Here is a 23445-nt window from a genome sequence, read left to right as displayed (position 1 = left end):
CACAAACACAAAGATCCAAACACATGAACTGTAATTACCAAGACTGCAGATGAATCCAGATTGGGGAATCAAGTTACAGGACAGGTTTTACTCCAGGCTATCTCTTCTAGTTATCATAAGCAGTTGGACCACAACTTAGTTTCATCTGAAGGTAATCCAGTTTGCATACTCCAGGACTGCTCCGCAACATGAAATAGAGCACAGGAAGTAGAGATTACTTCACAAGTGGAGACTGTATCTGCAAAGCACAACCCTTATCTGAACAAAATGCTACTGACAACACCTTGAATCCTCTCCCACTGCACCATGCACAGCACAGCTCTCAACACCAGACAAGACCTTAAATGTATAGTACACTTCAGTACATGCTATAATTCTGGTGGTACAACCATGTGTGTAAAAATAGAGACTTTTTTTTTTCCCCTTTCTGAGACTTGTAACTCACACAAGGACCACACCTCATCCAATCAAGACTAGAAAATCACCACAGTTGAGATCTTGAGGGGGAATCACAGCTCCCCCTTGCTAACACCAGATACCACATTTTCGCACAAGATCTATACATGCCTGACTGGTGCAGGTAAGCTGGAGGGGAAGAGCCCATTCTAACAATCCAGTCATTGAAAAATGCAAATGAGACAGTATGGGCCACAACTTAAGCCACTAAAAAGGGGAATTCAGGTTTTGGGCTTCAGCATTGTAGTGAGCAGAGAAGGGAGAGCATCCTAACACTGTACCAGGAATGCCAAGAGCTGCCTCCTGGTTGCCTGCCTCAACCACAACTCAACTGTGCCTGCACATCTTTGGTCAGTGAGCAACTAGGAAGAAGCCTTTCCTAGTTGAGCTGCTCAGTGTGAGCTGCCCAGAGTCTTTTCCAATTATACTGTATGACGCAAAGCAAAAAAAGAAAAAAAAAAAAGAAAAAATTCCATGTATCACGCATGGAAAAAGAAGGCAAAAGCCTATTTTGGGTGACAAAGGCCTGACATTTCAAAGTGATAGATCTGTGGTCTTTGTAAGGAGTCAGCCTTGCAATTTGCAGCCCACATTACAGCGCTCTGAAGCTATTCACGCTGATTTGCCAATGCCGGTATTGTGTTTGCATGCTTGGCACTTCTGGACTATTCCAGGATTTCCCCCAGTGCTGACTGGACACATTCTTCACCATGCTAAGAAGGTGGTGACCTGTTGCATCAGGCTGGGGGGAAATGCGGGTAATTGCTTTTGTGAAACACAACCATCGTATTTCTGACTCGTGGGGGGAACAGCTCAACCCTACTCTCCCACCCAGCAAACCACAGCAGCTATGCTAGCTCAATGCAGCTGTGCACTGCCTGGTATTTATAAGGAATTTGACATTTATGTTTTGATTTAGTAAAGCATAAAGCTCAATCTGTTCAAGGATCTGCTTTATCTGATTTGCATTGCCCTTCTGCCCAGTTGGCTTTGGTGCCTGCCACCCAGCACTGGTGCTTCTCGTGGTATGAATGCTTGTGTTCAGTAGCAAAGCAAGCCCTGAGCCTCATTCCCAAAACTGCCCAGGCTCATCGCCTTCCAGGGATGCTCACACAGCTTTCTCAGATCAATGGCAGCTTTTCTGTTCATAAACGGTTTAAAAAAAAACCCAAACCTCAAAACCTTAACAACAATCTTACCTTCCAAAAATATAACTTTAATAGACTTTGTCCCCCTTAAATTCATTCTGCATTTATGCAATTACAGGGTGTGTCCGTACTTGCAGCTCATCAGCACTGGCAGATCCCTGTGTGAGACATTCTGGAAAAGCCTAGCTTCAATTATATGTGAGCAGTGGGGTATTTCCACTTGAAAAAAATCCTACTGTTTGACAGCACTATTTTGCCCCTTACCAAATACAGTCCTTCAGGATTTCCAGCGCATTTGGTACATACTAATTAAGCTTACAGTGCCTCAGTGACAGAAGGGGGTATTATCCCAAACATGGAAGAAAAAAAAAGGTCCCAGACTGAGAGACAAATAAAAATTACTTACGGATAGGTTAGAAAGAAGCCAAGTGGTAGTGACTTTCCCTGGATGGATCACCGATAAGGAAAGAAGCTACTAGGAGCCATTTCCCACAACAAATTAACTTGGAAGTACTAATTTATCAGGTTGCACTGGAGAGCACAGTGAAGAACAGAGGAGAGAAGAAGCCGGCAGCCAGAGCACCCATGCTGCAAAGGGCAGGTGACCCTGGGGCTGGTGGAGGCTCCCGCCAGCAGGGCGGCCTGGAGCACAGCAATCCTGTTTTGCAAAGGAATTCAGGGCCTCAATGTTTGTTTTCACACTGCACTAGAAGTACTAATGGTGCTGAGCTCCAGCAACACTTCATATTTGAAGGACCAATCTATCCACAACTTGTTCTTTGCAACGAGAAAGCCCTTAATGCTCAGAGGCAACTATCTTTAAGGCCATCAATTCCCTTCTATACACACACTTTGCGGGAGAGGCAAGCGCAAACTACATGATGACATTTTATATACTGAGGTCTTGTTCCTTCAAGCACATCGGTGTAAATGGATAATGAAGTCAATGAGATTCCACATCCACGACCTCACACATCTGTATAGGCAAGTGAACGCATAGCAATCTCTGCATGAAAACAGTACTATTTATACAAAATGACTATATTAAAGAAAAAAGCTATATATGGAAAATACTGTATTTATACTCTACTACAGATATTAAAATACACAATACTAGCACATACTAAAATGGGTGTAATTACATATCAGCAAGGCCAACATAATGAGATAAAGAGGCATCTCCTTGGTTAGCATGACATACCACATGTCCTAAAAACTGCAGTCTATCATGAAATTTATAGCATTATTTTCAGAGACTAAAATGAAATGTCAATTTCTGGATAGCCTATATATTATATCTGCCAGTAACTAGGGGGTGGGGGAGTGGTGTGTGCAGGGGGACATGGTCAGACACATATAACCCAAATATGAACTGAACTGAAAATGATTTCACAGATATTGAACAAAATGTCTATGAGATGGTGTCTGGTTAGATAGAGAGAAGGCAGAGACTGAGAGGAAAATGACCTTGTTCTGCACAATAGAGTGATTCATATGGATGAACCAGATACCCCAAATTACCAGCTACTAGGAAAACTATATTGCAAATGTAGCTCAACCTCCAACATATCAAGTGCTGAGTCAGTCCTATTTGCAAAGTGAGAAAACATGGACAAAATAACGTCAGTCATTTTTCTGAACTTGACCATTTTCCACCTGGTAAAAATGTAGCAGCATACTAAGCAGGAGCTCCAGGTGGTATAAATCAGTACTGCTCTGTTGTCACCACGGATGGGGCAAAGGATAATGTATTTTTGCAGTAGTTGCTCTCCCACAAAATCAAGTGCACATATTGCTTGATCTCCTCTGGCAGCCTGTGCACGTGGGCATACCCACACAAAGACAAGTTTCACAAACCCACGGTGTTACACCTCTGCATTGCTGAACACTTCATATGAGGGGGTCTTAGCTCTACTCTGCCACAGTCCTTTCCTGGGCATCAAGAGGAAAAGATTATATGGATGACAGAGTTGGAAAAGCTCTGCTTCAATTCATGCAATAAAGATGTTTTCTTCTAAGGAGCTTTAATCTGCAAGACTAACTTTCACTCTCTGAATAGAGCTCAAATTCCTGACCTTGGCACAGCATCACAGAGGACTTGTTTTCACTTACATGGATTAACTGTCACTGAACAACTCATCCAAGATAATTGGCACAACCACTCCTCTTCTTCAAAGCTAGCATTTCCTCACCTATTTTCCCTTCCTCCTCCAATGAGTATGTAATGTATAATAGTGAGCACATAGTGTATAACAGTGACTTTAATTACCACTACATCAATTGGCAAGAGTGTTATCCTGAATAAAAAGTCTGCCAATTATATTAAGTGAATGAAAGCACGGCACAGCGCTGTATAAAAGACACCTGCAAGCATGCTGCCCCAAGTAGATACCAGATGCAGTTATGCACATTGCTACATACTCTGCCTGCCTCCTGAGAAAGGAGATGCAGCAGCCCAGGAGGACCACCTGGCATACACAGCTACCTCACTTCCGGACTACAAGTAAGTGTGCCGGTGCTGACCACTTCCTATGGACAAACCTATATCCATGCTCTTTTCTGCATGTATCCATGCAGTTTACATGCCAACAGAGAGGCCTATGATCCATCTATAGTATTATCTTGGAGTCAAGTCCAATATATTTTGTTCTCTTACTACGCAAATGGCTTCCTCTGGCACTAAAGCTACTATTCATGAACTTGAAAGGTTTCAGGAGTGTGAAAGAGGATACTAAAGAGATGTTGGCTCTATTTTGTGTTTTAACTAGGGCTGCTGTGATTTGCCATTTCATAATCAATTTCACACATTTTTTCTTCCTCTTAAACCTCAGTGGAATTGCTTTGAAAAAAAAGTAAAACCTAACCCTTTTTTGGTTGGAAAGAAAATCTTGGAAGTGTGTGTGGAACGTAAGCTAGAATTTTAAGAATTTAACAGTAAAGAAGGCTCCTTAACCCCCCCTCCTTCAAGTTTCTATTTTTAAACTGAGCTTCACAATTTCTAACAACTTCAGGATCTCTGATAATATTTTCCTGGACATTTAATATTATCCCTAACAAATAGATGAGCAAAGTACTTTTTGAGGAGCACCGTCCCAGTTATTTTGACTACACCTAGATACTACAGCTTTAATTTTAAACATCTAGTCATATACAAACTGTCTCCCCCACCTTGAATTGGTCTCCATCTCATTTAAATTTGAAAAAAAGCTGGAAGAATAGAAGCTCTGAAATAGGACAGTTTTGCCCACTCTCCCACCAGCAATTTTCAAAGGCCCCACCTAACTGCACAAACAGAGGCTTTCCCCTCTCCCTCCAGCTGCACACTCCCTTCTCTTGCCTTACATCCAGCAATCATGTGGCCTCCAGGGATGTCCCTTGGTTTATGCAACAGAAAGGAGGTGGGCCAGCTTTCCCTCAGATCAGCTCAAGTAGTCATTGGATTTTATACGTGGGACGCAGCAGGCTTGCACAACTGGGTGTGCAGAGGAGCCCAATTACCCTGGCTTAGGGGGAACATCAAATCACCTCCAGGACAGTTAGGAACCCACTGCCCACCCTCTTTCAAGGTATTTACACAGCTCAGGAAGCCTCCCTTGGTAAATCCCAGCCCAGATCAGTTAAAAAGAAAGCAGATGACAGAAAGAAGTTAAATGCTGCTATTGTAAAGCAGCTTCTTAATTTCAGGCACACCTTTGAAGCAAGCAGCAGCAATTAAAACATCAGCCTTTGTAATTACAGCACAGGAGCCTGTCTCCACCCTCACAGCCAGATGTAACTGCTCTCACTTCTGGAGAGCTTTTTAGCAGCCACACTTATCCACATTGATGCTCCAGCTCTCCATCCAGCTTATTACTGTCCTCCACCACTGTCTCTCTGGGACCTATTTGACCAGCATCTTGCCCTGACCAAGGATAAGGACTTTGGGACACTACTGTAATATCAAATCTTGACAGTAGTATAACATGCAAAGCATCTTCTTTCAGATGAACTGAGGCAGCCGTAAGAGGAAGGGAAGGAGCTGGAAGAAATTTTAGTCATCATACAATGAAATCTTCCCTGACTTTGTCCACTGAAGACAAAATGATAACATGGCCTGATCAGGGCCCACAGTCATTTAGGTGCCAACCTGATTTATCTATAGTGATTTCTGTTCATATACCAGCTGTTCAAGTCTCTGCTGGGCAACTTGATTGGAAATTTTATACAGTGAACGGGCCATTTCAGCCACAGTATATTACTAGCTTCTTACAAATATTCCTCTCTGCTTGGGGGAGGAACACTCATCCATCAAACACCTTGGTGCCTTCTCTGCTTGCCACATGCTGCAATTATTTGCTCTGGCACAGCAGATCTCTGGACAGTGAGCATGCATGCTGATATTTTCCCCAGCGACAGCATCGAAAAAGGAAAGCGTATAAATTATAGCAGTCTTGGGGCTGCCTTCATTTATACTGCAAGGAACAGAATTGTTTTGTGCATTTAGTGCTATTTCTTTTTCAAAAAAAGACATTGTATCACTGCTCCCAGCTTTCCTTGCCCCAAGGAGGGCCAGTGCGGAATACATGGGGCTCCTCAGTGTGCAAATAAAACTTCAGGGAAGACAACCTTTTCAGCACAAGGTACCTGAGCTCCACATGCCCTGGGGGAGACGGGGGAAGATTCTCTGCCCCAATTTTACACACATTTTGCATAATTTGACACTTCTAAAGCAGCTGCTGTCTTGCATACTGGAAAATTCATAAACACCTAGTAAAGGGCATGTCCTGCTTACAACTACAAACATGGCAGGTCCCTGGTGTTCTACAGGTCCATTGCATGACACTGTCAGTCCGTGAAACATGCACAGCTCAGAGAAAACAAGACCACAATGAAAGCCCAAATGAACATGTAAAGGCATTATCTTCATACACAAGCTATGAGTATGACCTATGGGCTTGATTTACTTCTTGTTCCCATCTTTTCTTTTGTGTCCTCCCTCCCACAGATGATTTCAGTGGGATTTAGATCAGGGCCTGAATAGATATATAGAATCAAAAAATCAATTTCAAGCTAAGAAGAGACTGGAAACAATTTATCACTTTCTTTGAAAGTATTTAGACCACCTGTCCTGGGAAGCACTGCACCAAACAAAGGAAAGTAACATATGTGTCTACCTGCATGGGATGTCTGAAACAGCAGGAAGATAGCTGTGGAAATAAAGCAAAGGCTCTGGACTGCTGCAAGTCTAATTAAACCTTGATTTAACTGGGGCTGCAATTTTTAATTTAGATTTTATTACTAGTAATAAGGAGAGCTGCTGAGGCATTCTTTATGTTTCCTTAACATCATTTTATCCAGGAGTCCCTGGAATGTATTCAATGTCAATGGGTATCTTTTCCCTAGGACAGACCTCTACACTGGCAGCCTCTAACACTGACATAACACATCAAGTCACATAAAGGAAAATGTCACCATTAGCTAAAAATATCTGAATGAAAATAAAGTGTTTCAAATGCTGTGGTATTACCCTGCCTTCCTTTCCTTGGCTCCATCTTTTTCTGTGACCATTGAGATAGCCTCTGATATTTGCCTAACTGCCTGATTTATCATTAGTTTTTAAAGAGAAGTGGGAGACATTTCCTTGAATTATATTTATGAAAAAACCTACAACCTGATAAGTGTTTTTTGTTAACAATCCATCCAAAGTCTATGAAGAGCTAGTGAAAATATCGAGAAAAGGCCCAGTAAATCAGCTGTGAATGAAAACAGTGGCAGGCCATGACGTACTTTTTTCCCCCCACTTTCCAGAAGCTGCTCATTAAATCCAATCTTAAGCTGGGGTGGAGACAAGCCGCAGAAATTCCCAGGATGAGATAACACTGGTATCTGATTAATGAGAAATGTAACATCAATCAGACTTGTAAGAAAGATATCGCTGTCATGTGTACACAGGCACCAGTGTTACACAATATGTTTGCCCCAAAGCATCCAGCCCACCTGCTCCCTTCCTGAAATTAAGACCATTTCTCCAGTCTCATTCAAAGTTTCCACCTTTATATCTCTCAGCCTGCCTAAAGATAGTGCTAGCTAAACAAAGAATTTAGGAGCAGAAATGACTGTATTTTGAGAAACATACTCCAGAGAGCAGGAGGACCAGCACACAAACCCAAACAGAGCAACACCGGATGCTTTCACAAGGGAAACCTTCTGCATTCTTTCTTATGGTAGAAATGATCTTAGAGAGGAAAGAATGACTTCCAGAAGTAAGTCATTCTAAGAAAAAAGATACTTGAAAGGCAAAGCTCAAGATTTTTGTACTTTGTGTGCTAAATGTAAACCCTTTAGGGGTTTTCTAATAAGTCTGTTTAGGTACCCTGCACACATTTGCTGGATGAAGAAAAGCAACATGTTTGGTAGAATGCAAGCAGAGAAACACACTCTGTTATTCTGCACAAGCACAGTAAGCTTTTAAAATATTTAAATATAAAAGCCTAGAAAAGCAGGCATGAATGTAACTCCCCATATCCCTTGGGATGGCAGGAAGCTGGGAATGCCTCTTCAGCCCTCACACAGCCAGCGGCTGGATCCAGCTCCAGCACATTGCAACATTTTATAATGCAGCAGCCATTGCCAGGACCAATACATGCAGAGTCCCAACACATACAATGCTCTGTAAAAAAGTAATACCCACTGAGTTGCCCAAGAATGCTTTAGCTGAAGTAATTCAAATAGCAAAACATCACTTTTTGAAATAAATCAATTTCAAGTGGATCTCACTTGTTTCCAACACTGATTAATAGCAATATTGAATTCTTAGACAGCTTCTGCCCACTGGACTTTGATGTAATGACACTGTAAAACGCTAAAAAACGTGACTTAGCCAGAGACTACACATGCTGTTTTCCCCAATACAGACCTTTCAACTCCTTTTCTGAAAGTATTTATAGCTAAATTCATTTTGAGGGTGGTTTGGCAGCAAGAACACAATTCCTCTGTCCACCATAGCCATATAATTGTTATAATTCAGCTTTCTAGGCATACGTTCTTAGATATCTACAGAGATGCTTTAAGGAGAGGTAGCAGCAAATGCCCCATTACAAGAGAAACAAGACAGCGCTCCCCTGCAAGACACTTTTGTTCATTTCCTTTAACAAAAATACACCGCTGTTCTGCCTCTTTATGCAAAATAACAAACTACTCTAATTCACAGCACTAATACTCATCAAGCTGCCACGAGTGCCTGCTGCCCCCACAAACAGTAACCCCGTGAGGAGCCAGCACCTTCCCCTTCAAGCTCCCAAACGCCCACCCACGCTCCTGATCGTGGTCATAGCATCTCCAACTCAACTGCCAACACTCATCTGCTGCCCAAACCACTACCGTTATATTTAAGCCACAGCCTTGCCTCCAACACTATGATTTCTCTATCAGTAAGGGCCATTTGGGGTTACAAGAAAAACAGCACTGCAGTTTCAAACTGAGGAATCTCAGAGACAAAAATCAATAGAGAAGTTTGGAGGCAAAAAAACAAAAAAAGGATGCAATATTGTATTTCACTGAATTAACGTACTTTGGTCATAATACAGGATTCTTAACAGGTAACATAGAAAACCATTGCTAAAAATTAGCAATATATAAGATCTTGTGAACCTGAGAGCAGAGGGATGATTCTAGCGGCATTTTAAATCAACTTAATGTCTCATTTTCCAAGTATCAACTTCTGATCATTTCTTTTTGCTATTGTATTTGGTGTTCAAGGCACACTTTCTTCTTGCATCTTCCCTATACCCTTTTTCAGGAAAGGACAAATCACTGGAACAGAGGCCAGTGGCATACAAAGGATGCTTGGGAAAGCTGCTCTTACTCTTGGTTTTATACATTTGTACCAGCTGGTAATTCATCTTTTACAAACCTGCAAGGAAACCACGCTCTGTTTAATAATAAGAACAATCAAATGCCATGATTTGTAGGAAGCAACATTTTTCTTTGACCTTTTTATTACTGGCAAAAGGTCAGCAGATTATTAAAGTGCAGAGAACACAATCTATGATAAATAACGTTGTGTTGCCACATACCAGACCAAAACACCCCCTCTTCTCTGTCCAGACACATACCTTAGTTTTCCAAAATGGCTCTGATTTCTAAAGAATTATAGATACAACAGAGTCTGAATGCCAAGTGCAATACTGTGGGTGAACAGAGCTTGCTCAATTCCTGGAAGCGAAAACAAGGGAGGAAAGGAACAAAAAAAACCCGCAAGAGCCAGAATGCAGCCTTACTTCTGTATGTGGCAGCTGCGAGATCACTGATGGCATAACACATGCAATCTTTGTCTTTACCTGAAATACAGCATCATGAAAAATTGGAAAGGACCCAGCAAAAAACCACAATGCTGTCTCCAGGTGTTAAATCAACTGCAATGAAAGATTTAAGGTGTTCAACCTACTTAACTAATCAAAGACATTTAAAGCATCACCTGATCATAGACTGCAATTACTTTGAGGGAAAAGATGTCAGAAAGCTGGAAAAAATGAAGCTAGAAAAAAGATTAGAGAGAGTACACATCTTTTATTGTAAAGATAATTACCCTTTGCACACATTGCCGAAGAGCACAAAAGAATCACCAGAAATTAAAATGCACTGCATGTCTAAGATATATGCTGTAATTCAACCAGAAGTTACTAGACATGAGGTAAGAATGCTAGGCAAAAATCCTGTGGCTTGCAGCTGCATAGTCAGATGAGATCAATAGGACTGATACTTTTGGCTTTAAAATCCAGGATGTAAAGAAAAGCTGAATTGTCCAAAAAGCAAACTCCAGCATTCCTACCTGAGCCCACCTACTCACCAGATAAGCACCTTACAAGATCACCATGCCAAGTGCTGTGGAGTCTTTCTCCAGGCTGCCCAAGTGCTGCACCTCGCTGCGCAGTAAGCATGCAGGAGGGTAGCCTGCAACACACAGATTGTGTTGCTCCTTAAACATTTCTAGCCCCTAAAACACTGCATTTATTCTCCACTTAATTCTTCTAAAGTCCATTTCCACATCAGCCTGAAGAAAAAAATTGTTTTACTGACTTCAGTAAAATAAACCTTTTTACTATTTCATATGCTGTTTCATTTTCTGGTACTCAAAACTAAACGGTACAGATATATACAGTACTAAGAGTCTCAACTGTAGCTCATCTAAGACAGACTCACTGAGCCAACAGCTTAGAGCACAGTAGGATTGCCCATTAAAAATACTATGCTATAATTCAAGGTTTCCTAGGGGCACCGTCTGTGTGTGCAGCTCAGCTCATTTTCAAAACATTATTAAGAACTACACTATTTAACTCACCATTTAATTTTGATGTTAAATGAAAATAAAGAGCATGACAAAAAAGTAGCAGTGAAAAACCAAAAGATGGGCCTGAAGATTTCCCACTAGCTTTATTCAGAGAGTAAACAGGCATACTCTGGCTGGGACAGGGTAGGCAGACAAGGCCAAATAATCCAGAGAAGAGGTCAGACTCTCTCCCTACCCTCATAGCAGAGTCTGGTAGGCCAGTAGTACAGGAAAATAAATAAAAACCCAACCCCAAAACTTACTTTCTGTTCATTATTTTTCCAGCACAGACAGAGGCACAGGCATACAAGCAATCTCCCAACAGCTACACAAGGCCTGTGATGGAAGCGGGAACTAACACTGATCTTCTGAATCCAAAGCCAAATGCCTTAACCACAAAATTATCCGATTTCCATTGCCTCAGCCTGTCTGAATCCAGAAGTACTAAGATACAGGGGGAGGGAAGGGAAGAAAACAGAACATTTATCAGGAATATTTCTGACCCACCTAGAAGTATACACTGCTTACGTTGGTGTAGCTCTCACGTATTGCAGTCAGGTATGAACAAGGGTATGAACTTTTAGTGCTCAAGTACTCAGCTTTCTGAAGTCCAAGTGAGGCTGACATAGACCCTCTATTAAATCAAGCAAAGAGCCCCATATTGCTTAATGCTTTTTAGATGGGGACTCAAATGCTCGAGAGATTAAATAAATGCACACACCACCTCTCCCCAGGTGTTCACATCCAGCCCAGATCAGAGGTGTCAAGTACAATCACGCCCACTCTTGATAGACTTTGAGAGGTAGGAGAACGTCCTGAGCGCAACTCCCAGAAGACAAATGCTCATACAGGACAAGTGCCTGTGGATCAGCTTGGCAGCAGTCCCAGCAGGACAGCAAGCAAAGCCTGTGGAGGGAATACCACACAGAAGCAGGGTCTTGGACCCCAGGGTACAGACATGAATAAACAAGGGAACACGCTTTGGTTTCCCCTTAACTGTTTCAACTTCCAAAGACCCAGTGAAACACGCAGTGAAATCCTGCTCCAAATAAATCACTTTTATCCACGTGGAGTGGCAGGGTGTGCTTACAGCAGCTCCACATTAAAAGCATAAAGATGCCATTCTCACTTGCACCAAACATGCCAAATGGTTAACTTTTTGCACAGGATACACAACTCTGCCCACCTTGTGATTTGCTCAGGCACTCAAACAAGGGAGCCACAGGGAAGTGACCATCTGCACAAGCTGCCCACAGCTCCAGCCAGGAAGAACAGCAGAGGCATGTCCTGGTGGATGGCACGGCAAGCTGCTGTGCACCCACTCAACCAGCCCACAGACCTGAGCTGTTGCAACTTGCTACAAGCAGAAGACAGCAGCAAACTACACCTTGCTTTGCAGCGTGGGTAAAGCACAGAGGGAGCAGAGCCTCCGGGGAGCCATGCTACAATCCAGTGCCTTCAGAGCTGACTCCTGCAATAGCATTTTCCATGCAGTACCCTTGCTTACGTAGCTCCAGGCTTGGCTTGAAGGTGTAATCTGCTGCTTCACTCTACTTCCAAACCCATTTTCACTTGGAGTGCCTGCTGTTTCCTTTCAAAAACTGCTGCATCCCTGAGATACAAAGGGCAGAAAGCTGTTCTAGCAAAACCCTGGAGTCAGCAATAGAGGGGGGGAACTAAATTATTAAGGACCATATTGATGCAGATTTTCTTTCTGTCTAGAGCAAAACTTAAATCTCTTCTTTCTTCCCCCATTGTGGCTATGGTAATAACACACAACTATTCATTATCCTCATCTTAACCAGAAAGGCCCCTTTCAATTTAGCACTTAATATAATTATGGCAAATTAAATAGTGTCTAGAAAAAAGTCTTACTTTTTCAGAGCTATTATCTTACCTCTACAAAACTCTATCAGTTAGAAGTAAATCTAGCCATTAAATAATAAAGGTTTGTATCTATTCAGTGAGCAGAAAAGTGAGATGTTCAGCTGAAAACTGTTCAAATTCTATTTCCAAATTCAATACCACATCTCCAAGGGAAAACAGGAGAATCTCATTAATGATAGCACAATGTCCCTTTCGCATTGCAGAGACGGTACTTCAGCACCAATTCTCTGTTCACTTTCATTCACATCAATGAAGTTTTCTTCTTTTTCTTTAATATGAGGAAAACATTTGCATTGTACAAATTAATAAGGCAAATGATTGCCTTTGTGTGCTTTCAGCAAAAGTTCTCTCCAGCTAGCAATGTATTGTTAATGTGATTTCTCTGAGACACACAGAGGACAAAAAGCATCTGGCTGCCATGAAGTGAACAGGAATACACACAAACTTCAAGATGGTCAGGATGTCAAACACAACACAGGAGATCAAACTACAGAGGCCAGGAGGAAATCAGGTAAGAAGCCATGTGCATTTACATGCCATCTAATAAATATATGGTGATAAGTGGTAAAAGCTTGGAAGATCCAGTTCTGCAAACACTGACTCACACAAACACGTCCCTATTCAGAGCAATCCCATTGCTGTCAAAGTGATTTCATTTGTGAGGACAAAGTGCAGACATGGTTTTCATGCCTATTCACATCTGTACCATGGAAGGATGTGAAAATCTCAAGCAGATCTTTCCTAGAAGGTCAGTCTGTTTAAAGTAATTAATTTCTACACTGCTACTCAGCATAAAAAACCCACAAAGTATCTACAAGAGAGGCTCTTGGTAAATGGTCATTCTATGTTCTCATAAATAAATCAAACATTGGCTTGGTAATACTTGAGCTGATATTAGAAGCATTGTTTTTAACACAATGTAAGAAGCATACCAGCCATCAGGAATTAAGCATTAAGCAGGAAATATCTTTATTATACTGTTGTTAAACAATTGGGACAACATTAGCAATAATTAGCAGCCAGCACTAGAAGTGCTCTCTGCTAACTGTGCATCTTGTGGACAGCAGCAAGGCTTATATCAACACAGTGATGTTAGTTGATGACAGCTTTATAGCAGAGAACAGCCTATTGTGCATTTCTGGGAAAAGGAATCTTTAGCACTGTGGGGATTATTGTGGTTAAATTGTTTCTGAGTCACAGTCGGTTGCTGCTCAATGTTTCTCACTTGGTCTCTACCTACCTTTTATTTCCTCATGAGGATGCACCTGTTCAGAGAAGAAAATAAAACCGGCGCTGTTGCACCCGCTCTTGTAGCTAATTCAGAGCAGTTATTCAGTATCTTGCTTATACAATGGGATTTTTATTTATATTACAGGACAGCCTGGCAGAAGCCAAGGCCACATTGCACTAGACATTGTGTGAACTTACAATAAAAGATAGACCTTGACACCAAAGAACATGTAATTCAAACAGACATAAGAGAAGATGAAAAAGGTACAGGAAGTTGATATTAACACACCCTGGCCACGTACTTTCTCAGGGCGCTCAGGAATAGGAGACCCTACACTACACTTCTCAGATGCACTCATGCATCCTCCCAGCTTCTCAGGACACCTCACCCCCTTGGAAAAGAAAGCTTTCAGCACCTACGCTGAGGGTTTCCACAAGCCAGAACTTGAACACCAGCTTGGAAAAAATTAGGTTAGATGCCTGACAGTCTGGGCTTGGTTTACACAGCCTCCAGCCCTGTCCACAACTAGAGCTCCCTGAGTCTACTGCAATGCATACATGCATGAACAAATGAGCAAAGGTACGCCAGTGTGCCTTCCATGACCTGGAATCCAGAGAGAAATCCAGGTGAGAAATCAGCAGAGTGATTACAGCCAACAAAGCCTGGGTGGATGATCAGTCAAAAAAAAATATAGGGCCTGGTTTGCATTCACTGAACCCAAATTAAAGCAAAAGAAAAAAATAAATCCATTTATAACCATTCTTATCAAATTACATCTCTTCCGTGAGGGATGTTACAAAGGCAGAGCAAGACAAGGTGCCTGGGCCAAATTAACAGATGTTAAAATAGAAAGAGGAAAATCTATTTTAAACCAAACTCAATAATACAAAGACTGTGTATTTCATGCCTAACACACTTGTGTCCTGCTCTACATTGACAATAACCAAGAGCTCCATGGAAGGCAGGTTAAATTACTGCCTTGCCCACTAGCACTGTAATTTGTATGGTGCATTCAGTGTTCACAGAAAGCCTTCATAATTCAAGTAAGGATTTACAACTTCATGGAAAAAAATTATATTGCTCAGACCTGAATTGTCTTTGACCACATATGAAAGAAAAGGTCATGAAATGATCTGCAAATCCAGATTTCTTTCCTTAGTAAGGTAAGGGGAAAAAAAATTATTCATGTTATCAGCAACTGTCAGGCTTGCAGCATTGCGCAAGGTTGTTTTCAAAGCAACACAGCAAGAAAAGGCAGAAAGATTCATCTTATAAAATGGAAATCTCATCTATTTGCATCCATGCCAGGAGCTTAGCAGAATAACCCCCCCGGCCCAGCATTAATTCTAGTGGCAATTTCACATTCAGCTTACAGGGATTTTACAGATCAGCCAGCAGCAGCTCCCTGAGTGAACTGTGCAATGTTTGATAGTGTCAAAAAAGCCTCGGTCACCTCCTACCACTACATAAAAGTGATTCTCTCCTGATGCTGAGAGTCATACCAAAAAGAAAAAAGGCAAAAAGAAAAGATTAAAAAAAAATTAAATTGTTCTTTTCATTCTGCCAAGATTACCCATGGTGAGTAATAGTTACCCATACCACGCAATGCAGCAGAGTTCCCTTCCTCTCCTCACTGGGACTGGCAATTGTTTACTGGGAGGAGAGAATTCCCTGTCATTATAACCTGAGAAAAGAGCAAAACAATTGAATAGTGCAACACTAGCCTTTGCACTCTTAACTGGCATCAAACAACAAAGGTTACAAAAGCCAAGCTGTCTCTGCAGCAGTGAAGGTGGGAAGGAGCAACAACACACGAACAGTTGTCTGAAACAAACTGCATTAGGATGGGAATTAAAGTTCCTTTTAGAGCAATCTCATGTTTTTGCAGTAAGAAAACTGAAGGAGAGCTAGCAGGACACTCTTTTGTGCTTTAAGTGCTGGGATGCAGAAGGACCAAGTTGACATTCAAGCCTTCCAATCAACACAGAACTAGACATTTCATCACTCAATGCCTCTCTTCCACATCTTATAGATAAGCGGCAAGTCTGCTTTAATCTTGGCCTCTGATGATCAATTTAGACAGCATACCCTTCGGGACTCTACTACAGTAGCATCCCATTTTGGGAATATACACAAAATAGCTATTACATTATTCCTTGGGGGTACAATTTCACATTGATTGATTCACTGACAGATTAGACAGGATGAAGCAGGCAGACTTGGTGTTGGGTTTTCCTCCCCCCACGAGGATAGCTGCACATCCCAGTTTATTAAGGACATGTGTATTTCTCCTTTGCCTTTAGCTGGTTAATTTTACACTGATACTATAATCATGTGAATGGTAACTGGGTTGCCAAAACACCCAAATTCAGACAGCCATACAGCCGATTCCCAAGAAGTCAAAGCTTGGCTTGGAGTTTAAGAAAACACATACAAAAACTATTATCAAGAAGGCTGCCAGCACAATAAGGTTATTGATATTGGCCCATAGCACAGACCTCAGTGACACATTTCAAAAAGGAAGCCTAGGTATACACCTAACTGTTTATTAAATGAGGAGAAAAGAACCTTTTCAATCAAGAGTTTGATTTACACATCTATAAATCCTTCAATCCAAAAGGAGCATAAAGGAAATAATGTCACAACTTCAACTGTGGTTCTACAAACACAACACAAAACTGTCTGAGACTAGAAAACAAGGGATATGCACACATTTTTTTTTATTCAGATTGCAAGAAAAACAACCACACAAGCAGCTGGACTATTCTAACCTAATAAATAAATAAATAAATGCACTTTTCACAACACTCTCCTTTTGTGATGAGCAGAAACCATTTTAAGGTAACGCTTACTAGCCTGCTGTCAGCTGCTTCCAATTTTGCAGAGTATTCCCCTTTAATCCCTTGATCTTTTCATATTACACGGATGCATATAGAGTACCTAAAGCAAGCACAACACCCCTACACCTTGAAAGAGTATTCCAATAATTCAGAAATCTGGAAATTATTAAAGTAGTCTTGGCTTTTGAATCCCTCAGTGATAAAATACTCCTAGTCAGCAGGCATTATTTTGGGAAGTTTTTCTATTTTCTGGCTCACTTGATCTCACATTCCAAGCTTGGGAGAGAGCATCCATTGATTAATTTTTCTCCCACCACCTCTAGAGTAGCAATGGACAGAAGCATTTCAACAAGGAGTCTACAAGCTTCTACTAATTGAAGGCTGGCTTAAAATATATGTTATGCTAAAATGTGTTGTGTCCAATTAGTATCACTGCAGAAGCACATAAGTAGTAAACTTTGCAGGCAGGAAAACTGCTCCTGAAAAGTAGTCCATCACTGGTGGGGGGGGATAGGATGGAGCGGACACATGAAGGCGGCAGGCAGGTAAATGAGAAGATGAGATTGCAAAACCAGGGCAGCATGTAGACAGGTGTGAGGAGAACCACTTGGGATTTGGGAGAAAGTCCTCAGCAGCTCATCCTCTAGAGCAATAAAGCAACAGGATGTATGCTGCTCCTTAGTCCTCCACAGCTCAGCAGCTGCTTATCAAAAGGGTGTTTTTCAAGATGGTTGTCTCCTTCCTCCTTCACTGCATGGCCAGAAAAAGCCACAGTGGGGAGGAGGGGCTGGGATGAAAGCAGAACCTGTGATTTAGACACAGCCCTGTACAATTAAATGCACCACAACCACACTGGTCCATAAGGAGGACTGCAAGCTCCACGTGCAGCAGCACCTGCGAGGAGTTTGCTCAGTCTCAGAAGCTTGGTGCTGTGGAAAGCACAGCACAAACGCCAACAAAGACAGTCAGGAGCCTCCATGAGGAGTAAGCAAGTCCAGCCCCACACCGAGACACAGCTGGCATAGCAGGTCACCGTCATTCTTGCCCACACTCAGATGTATTTGGCATTTAGATTGTCTGTTCCCATTCCCTGAACCTGCTTCTTGTGTTTCCTTTACCTCAGTAACCACAGCAGGCACGCACAAACACCTACAACGTGCTGCCACGGACATCTCATGTTGAGGAGTGGAGGCGTGAGGAGCAGCATTTCTGGCTGAGAAAACACTGTGCTATTAATGCTCCAAAGGCAGGGAGGTCACGAGGAGAAACACTAAATGCAGGTTTTTTCCCCCCAAATAGCACCAATCTGTGCAGTTGCAGAGGGAGGTCTGTGCTCCATGGCTCAGAAGCAGCAGGACCCTGCTGACACACTTTGGGCAGTCTTATTTACACCTCTTAAGCCCCTGATCCAGCCCTAAAAGACCTTCACCACTGGCAACACTGACAATCTCACAATTGCCTCCAGAAGATAAGAGGTCCCTTGGACATGAAGTAAGTCTAACCCAATTCAGATCAGCTTAACTAAAACATTTATGATCTATGAACATAATATGAATTAGTCGAGCCTGAGTTTTGCTCTGAACACAGCACGCTGACTTCAAACACTGCCCATACAGATTACAGGAATGGCCTTTCCCTAGAGATACCCCAGATTCCAAACCGCAGTGCTGTATTGGACACGGAGCCATTTTTCCCCTGCTGTAGCCAAGAAAGCACCTTGCCAAATACCTAACCCAGCAATGGAAAGTGAACCACCTGTACTGTGCAAGCCTCCCTCCCACTCACCTGGTGAATCAGTGTTACAATAAAGCACATGGAAATTAAATTAAGTACCATGAAAAGATTACAGCAGTAAATCTGCTTTTCAGTTACATTCATGTAGCACCATGATTAAATCATTCCTTACATTCACATTGCCTACTTCAGAACAAAACAGGCTGCAGGCAGAACTGAGGCCTGCATTTTTTTCCTTGAATCAGAGAATTGCCATTCCTACCTTGATCAACAGTGGCACAAAGTAAACCCTGGCTCTGAACCAGGTTCCCTTGCTGCCCTCATGCTTTTTTGGCCCAACTCTGCCGCCACCCTCCACGCCAGGCTGGGGTGAGCATACTTTCAGGGTCACCTACCATCCCACCAGGAGCTGCCCTGCAGAAAACACCCATTCTCCATTTCTGGCAAGAAAATTTACCATGCACAGAGGCAAAGCCGGTGCAAAGTGTGACTTGAGGCTTATCTCCCTCCCTCCCCGCTCACATCTCTTTGGAAACTTGCTGCCAAGGAGGAAAGGTGGCAGCTGGGGACACATCCAATGCAGCGGCTGCTCTCTGCTGTACAGACGTTGCCGAATACTATTATCTTGTGCACCAGTGCAAAGAGAAGGAAGGAATATTTTAACAAGAAAGATACTGCTGCAGCTGGATGAAGTGAGGAGGTGACTACATAGCTTTAAGAAGTTTCCTCCTCACTTATGTTAAACAATTGTTTCACACTACAGCATTTTAGGTTTGCGTAGCACTCCGAAAACATGGTTTCTGATCCAGCAGACTGTTGTATGTGCTTATATATATTTATTTCTCTGGGAACGCTGCATTGCTTCACTTAGTGCAAGCTAAAAGCACTTCCAAACTCAGATCTACCTAGTTTTTAGATAGCAATACAAATGGTCTCTAGTATGGTATCTCTACAAGTGCCTATAGGAAAGGTAATTACTATCCTCACTTACACATAGCCAATTAACATTAGTGCAGACAGTCTCCTGACTATTTCCTCACCATCCTGGAAGAAGTACATTAAAAATGGGTTCCACTGACCAGACATGCCCACACGTCTAAAGAAACGATGTCACCTTGACAGCCTGCAATCCCCCACGCCATGCCAGCCACGCACCAGCCATCCAGTCCTGCCTTGCCGAGGTGCCGAGGGCGGGAGAAGGAGGGAGGACCCCACAGCTCCCACCGCCAAACCCCAAAAGGCACACACAGAAACAGCAGAACAACCTTGCTACACGCAGCCTGGGCACAAAGCATGGGCAGAGGCAGCAGGGTTACCTTCCCGGAGCTGCCAATGCTCAGCCTTTAACCGACTGAAATCACTCTGCTCATAAGACGACTCTGGGGTACCACGTTACGCTTAAAACTAGGCAGCACGGGGGACAAGGATAAGGGCTGGCTTTGGGGTCAGAATAGATTTATTGGGGTAATTGCGGGGGTGTATTTGCTTTTAGAGGGTATTTTGGGAAGGATGGCTTTTGGGGGTATTGGGGGGGAGGGGAAGTGGCTTTTTTGGGTGAAAGGGCTCGGAGACAGCCGATCTACACGCTGGAGAAGGGGGGAGCCCGGCGCGCCTTACCTGGTCGGGGCGGCCGAGCCCCCCGCGCGGCGCTGCCTTCAGCACGCCGCGCCCCGCCGCCGCCGCCGCGCCGCCCGCATCGCCGCCGCCAGGACACGCGTAGGATGGGGTCGAGGGGACACGCGTGGGCCCCGCGGAGCCTCTCCCCCCGTGGCACGGAAAGCGCGGAGTGGCGGGCCGCGGCCGGACAGCTGCTCGGGGGAGGCGGCGGCGGCAGGAAATACCAGAAGACTGATCCAACCACGCTAGGGAGGGAGGGAAGAGAGGGGGGAATAGAGGAAAAAATAGAAGGGGAGGAAAAAAAAAGGGAGGAAAAAAAGAAAGGAAACGTGCAAAATCCGGGCGGGATCGGCGCGGAGCGGGCGCGGTGCTCGGCTCCCGCGCCGCCGCCGGGGCCCGCGGGAAGCGCCCCCGGGACCGCCCCGGCCTCTCCCCGCCGGCCCAGCTGGGGCTCGGCTCGATTTGGTTTGTTATTTCCCCCCCTGGAGTTTGTTTCTTTCTTCTCCCCGACACAGGGAGAGGCTGAAGCCAAGGCAGAGTAAATAAAGCAAAAAGCTCCAAACCACCCAAACCCCTAAACAAAAATCATGCAGACCCCCCAAGCAAGCAACTAGCCAGCCGGTGGGGTTCACCAACACCATATGCAAGGTAATGGAGAAAAGTCAACCTGGGGAAATTACCACGCTGAAGCCCTCCAGCTGCAGGAGCACTTTGTCTCAGTATCCAGCCATATGTCTCCTCCTATGCCGTGACTCAAAGGCGCCCGTGCAATATGCAGCCCTGACATGCAGCTGGGCACACTCCCAGCTTTGCCTGTGCATCCAGAGTGAAAAATCAATCCCATGGCAAGCACAGACCCCTAAGCTCCTCCAGACGAGAAGGACAGTCCAATCATTGCATCCCTAGCCACAGTCTGCCTGCCCCTCAGGGGAGGCATGACTTTACTGGCAGTACAATATCTGGTAAAACATCACGAGCAGAAAACCAACCAGCCACATGCATTTAACTGCTGCTTCCTCTCCCCTCCACCCTGCAGGACCCACAGTTCAACACTGGACCAAGAACAGGAAGCCAAGCAGGACTTCGTGTCTCCTTCATTGCCATTGGAAAAGGTAATGTCAAAAGTCCACCCACACCCACTGACTTAAAGGGCACCCAAACTTTCTGAAACCAAAATCACATGAGAGGATATTGTGACCAACATGCACGTCTGACTTTCATCACTGAGTCTGAGTCACCCATGTACAGCTGAGCCCTTAGTGCAAAACACAGCATGGAACTCAGACTCACACTTCTGAAACCAGAAGTCTTAAACCAGATGCCTGAAGTGCTCTGCTAGATCCTTTTTCTCTTTAGTGTGTGCAGCCTCTAAACCAAGACAAAGACCCATCAGCTCCGATGTTCCTCATGCTACCCAGGAAGCCAGCTTCCAACTCTAAAGAGCAACAACTCATTAATTGAAAAGGTCTCCCAGATCTAATAGAAAAATCCTGAATTCATCCAAAACTGCAAGCTCAGCTTGGACACAATGTCTCTCACTTACTGCCTCCAGCCAACTACAGCCCATCCACGGACTACAAGGCTTCACCCTGCATCACTTATATCCACAAATACCAGGCAGTAGAAATAGCTGATTTTCTCCTAGTGAGCTTGGTGGGACATAGAGCAATCTGTACTATCCCTAGCCAGGAGTACAGCATGGTACCAGGGAGAAAATTCACTATCTATTTTTGCTCATTCCTAGAAGTTCTAGTACAAAGCAGGACTACAAACAGATCATAAACTAGACTATGAACAGATCACACAACCTAAGCTGTCCCTGCTATTCAAGAGTCACAATAGCTCTTCTCCACCCATTAAATAAGCCCCTGAATCACTTGCATAGGCAGGGAGTTATTAGATTCACCTGTATTTGTAGTGATTTCTGCCATCATCTGCAAGGTGTGGAGAGTTATCATGATTCCAGCTACCTTCGAGTTGGTTGGGATTTTGACTTAATCCTCACCAAAATTTTACCCTGAGGGCAAGCCTGTACTGTGCAATGGGGCAGGGCATGGTATGGAGATGCTAGAACGAGTGTGAGCCAAGGCCTCTCAGCACACCGCTAGGCAGAGCTGCCATGTTGGAGGCAGAAGCAGCTTTTTCCCAGCTCATACTGCCTCTCCCTCTCCTCACTGCTTCCTGCTCTGTCTGCTCCAGGTCACACCAGGCTCTTAGGTGTGCCTCCCACTCCCTTTGCCCTTCTGCTTTTAGGGTTGGACTTTGCCTGGTCCAAATGACTTTTTCACTAAACCATGGGCTTGACATTAATCCTGCTGTCTGCATCCAGATTGGCTTTGTCCAGCCATGGCAACAGAAGTGGCTCCTTGGCTACTCTGATATGGAGTTCTAGAGTTTCTAGCATCCCTACGCAAATCACAGTGAGACTCAGAGTCCACTTCACAAGGACTTCTGTTTTAGAAGTTTTTTAAAGTGTTTTGGCTAAAACTTTCCACTAAAGGATTTTCTTCTCAGACAATTATTCCATGATTGTTAACATTTTGTCTGTTCACTGCCACATCGCTACGCAGAGCTCATTTGATAAAAACCTGAGCATCCAGAAACATTCCTGCTAGAACAGTTAGAGACCCTGATAAAGAGTAATACTTTATGTTTTCCTATGTGCTCTAGGACAGTGCATGTGACATTAGTGATGTGGATACACAGAGCAAAAGGCTTGCCAGTTAAACTGTCAATATTTTGTAAGTAAAACTGGACCATTGGAGAAAAATTACATCAGACTGATGGTTTGCACCTTGTAGCCACGGCATTTCTGTTGTGGTCCAGGGAGCCCTGAAACTGGATTTGCTGTGTCTTCAGACCTTGCACCAGATGGGTCCTCTGAGTTAGACAAGTAGAGCGACATCCATCACTTCCCTGCCTGTCTGTCGAAGACAGGACCTGGACCCATTCTCCCTCTTATAAATCTCCTACAGAAAGGTGGGGAAACTGAACCAGGCAAACACTATTATTTTCAAAGACTATTTTCCACAGCCCTCTAGTGTCAGTTCTGTTAACAGCCATTCAGAAGACAACACAACTGCTCAGATTTTGCTGGTCGTGATTATCTTGCCTGTGCCATTGGCAGTTCATGCAGATACACCTAAGCTGTCTGTAAAACCCTAATGGGGTAGCTGTGGAGTACAGAGCTCATGACTCAACCCTGCATTTGGAGTGGAGTTTACT

At 43.6% G+C, this 23445-nt stretch overlaps 1 protein-coding gene across 6 annotated transcripts in view; it reads right to left on the bottom strand.

Annotated features, from left to right (window-relative positions):
* OSBPL5 (oxysterol binding protein like 5) overlaps window positions 1-23445 on the bottom strand; it is a 184318-nt gene that overhangs the window by 124364 nt on the left and 36509 nt on the right. Inside the window, exon 1 of one of the 6 annotated variants that reach the window (XM_054827330.1) lies at window positions 21210-21240. The exons of 1 other annotated variant lie outside the window; for it this stretch is intronic. In XM_054827330.1, coding sequence (XP_054683305.1) covers window positions 21210-21218 — 9 coding nt within the window. In that variant the 5' untranslated portion in view covers window positions 21219-21240. Of the gene's footprint in view, window positions 1-38; window positions 177-15628; window positions 15650-20220; window positions 20605-20887; window positions 21159-21209; window positions 21241-23445 lie in introns of those variants that run through there. 4 more of the 6 variants (XM_054827331.1, XM_054827336.1, XM_054827334.1 and 1 more) reach the window with 4 other exon arrangements.

The sequence above is a fragment of the Grus americana genome, chromosome 5 (genome assembly GCF_028858705.1).
Source record: "Grus americana isolate bGruAme1 chromosome 5, bGruAme1.mat, whole genome shotgun sequence".
NCBI lineage: Eukaryota > Metazoa > Chordata > Aves > Gruiformes > Gruidae > Grus > Grus americana.
This window is presented reverse-complemented; position numbering and strand designations above follow the sequence as displayed.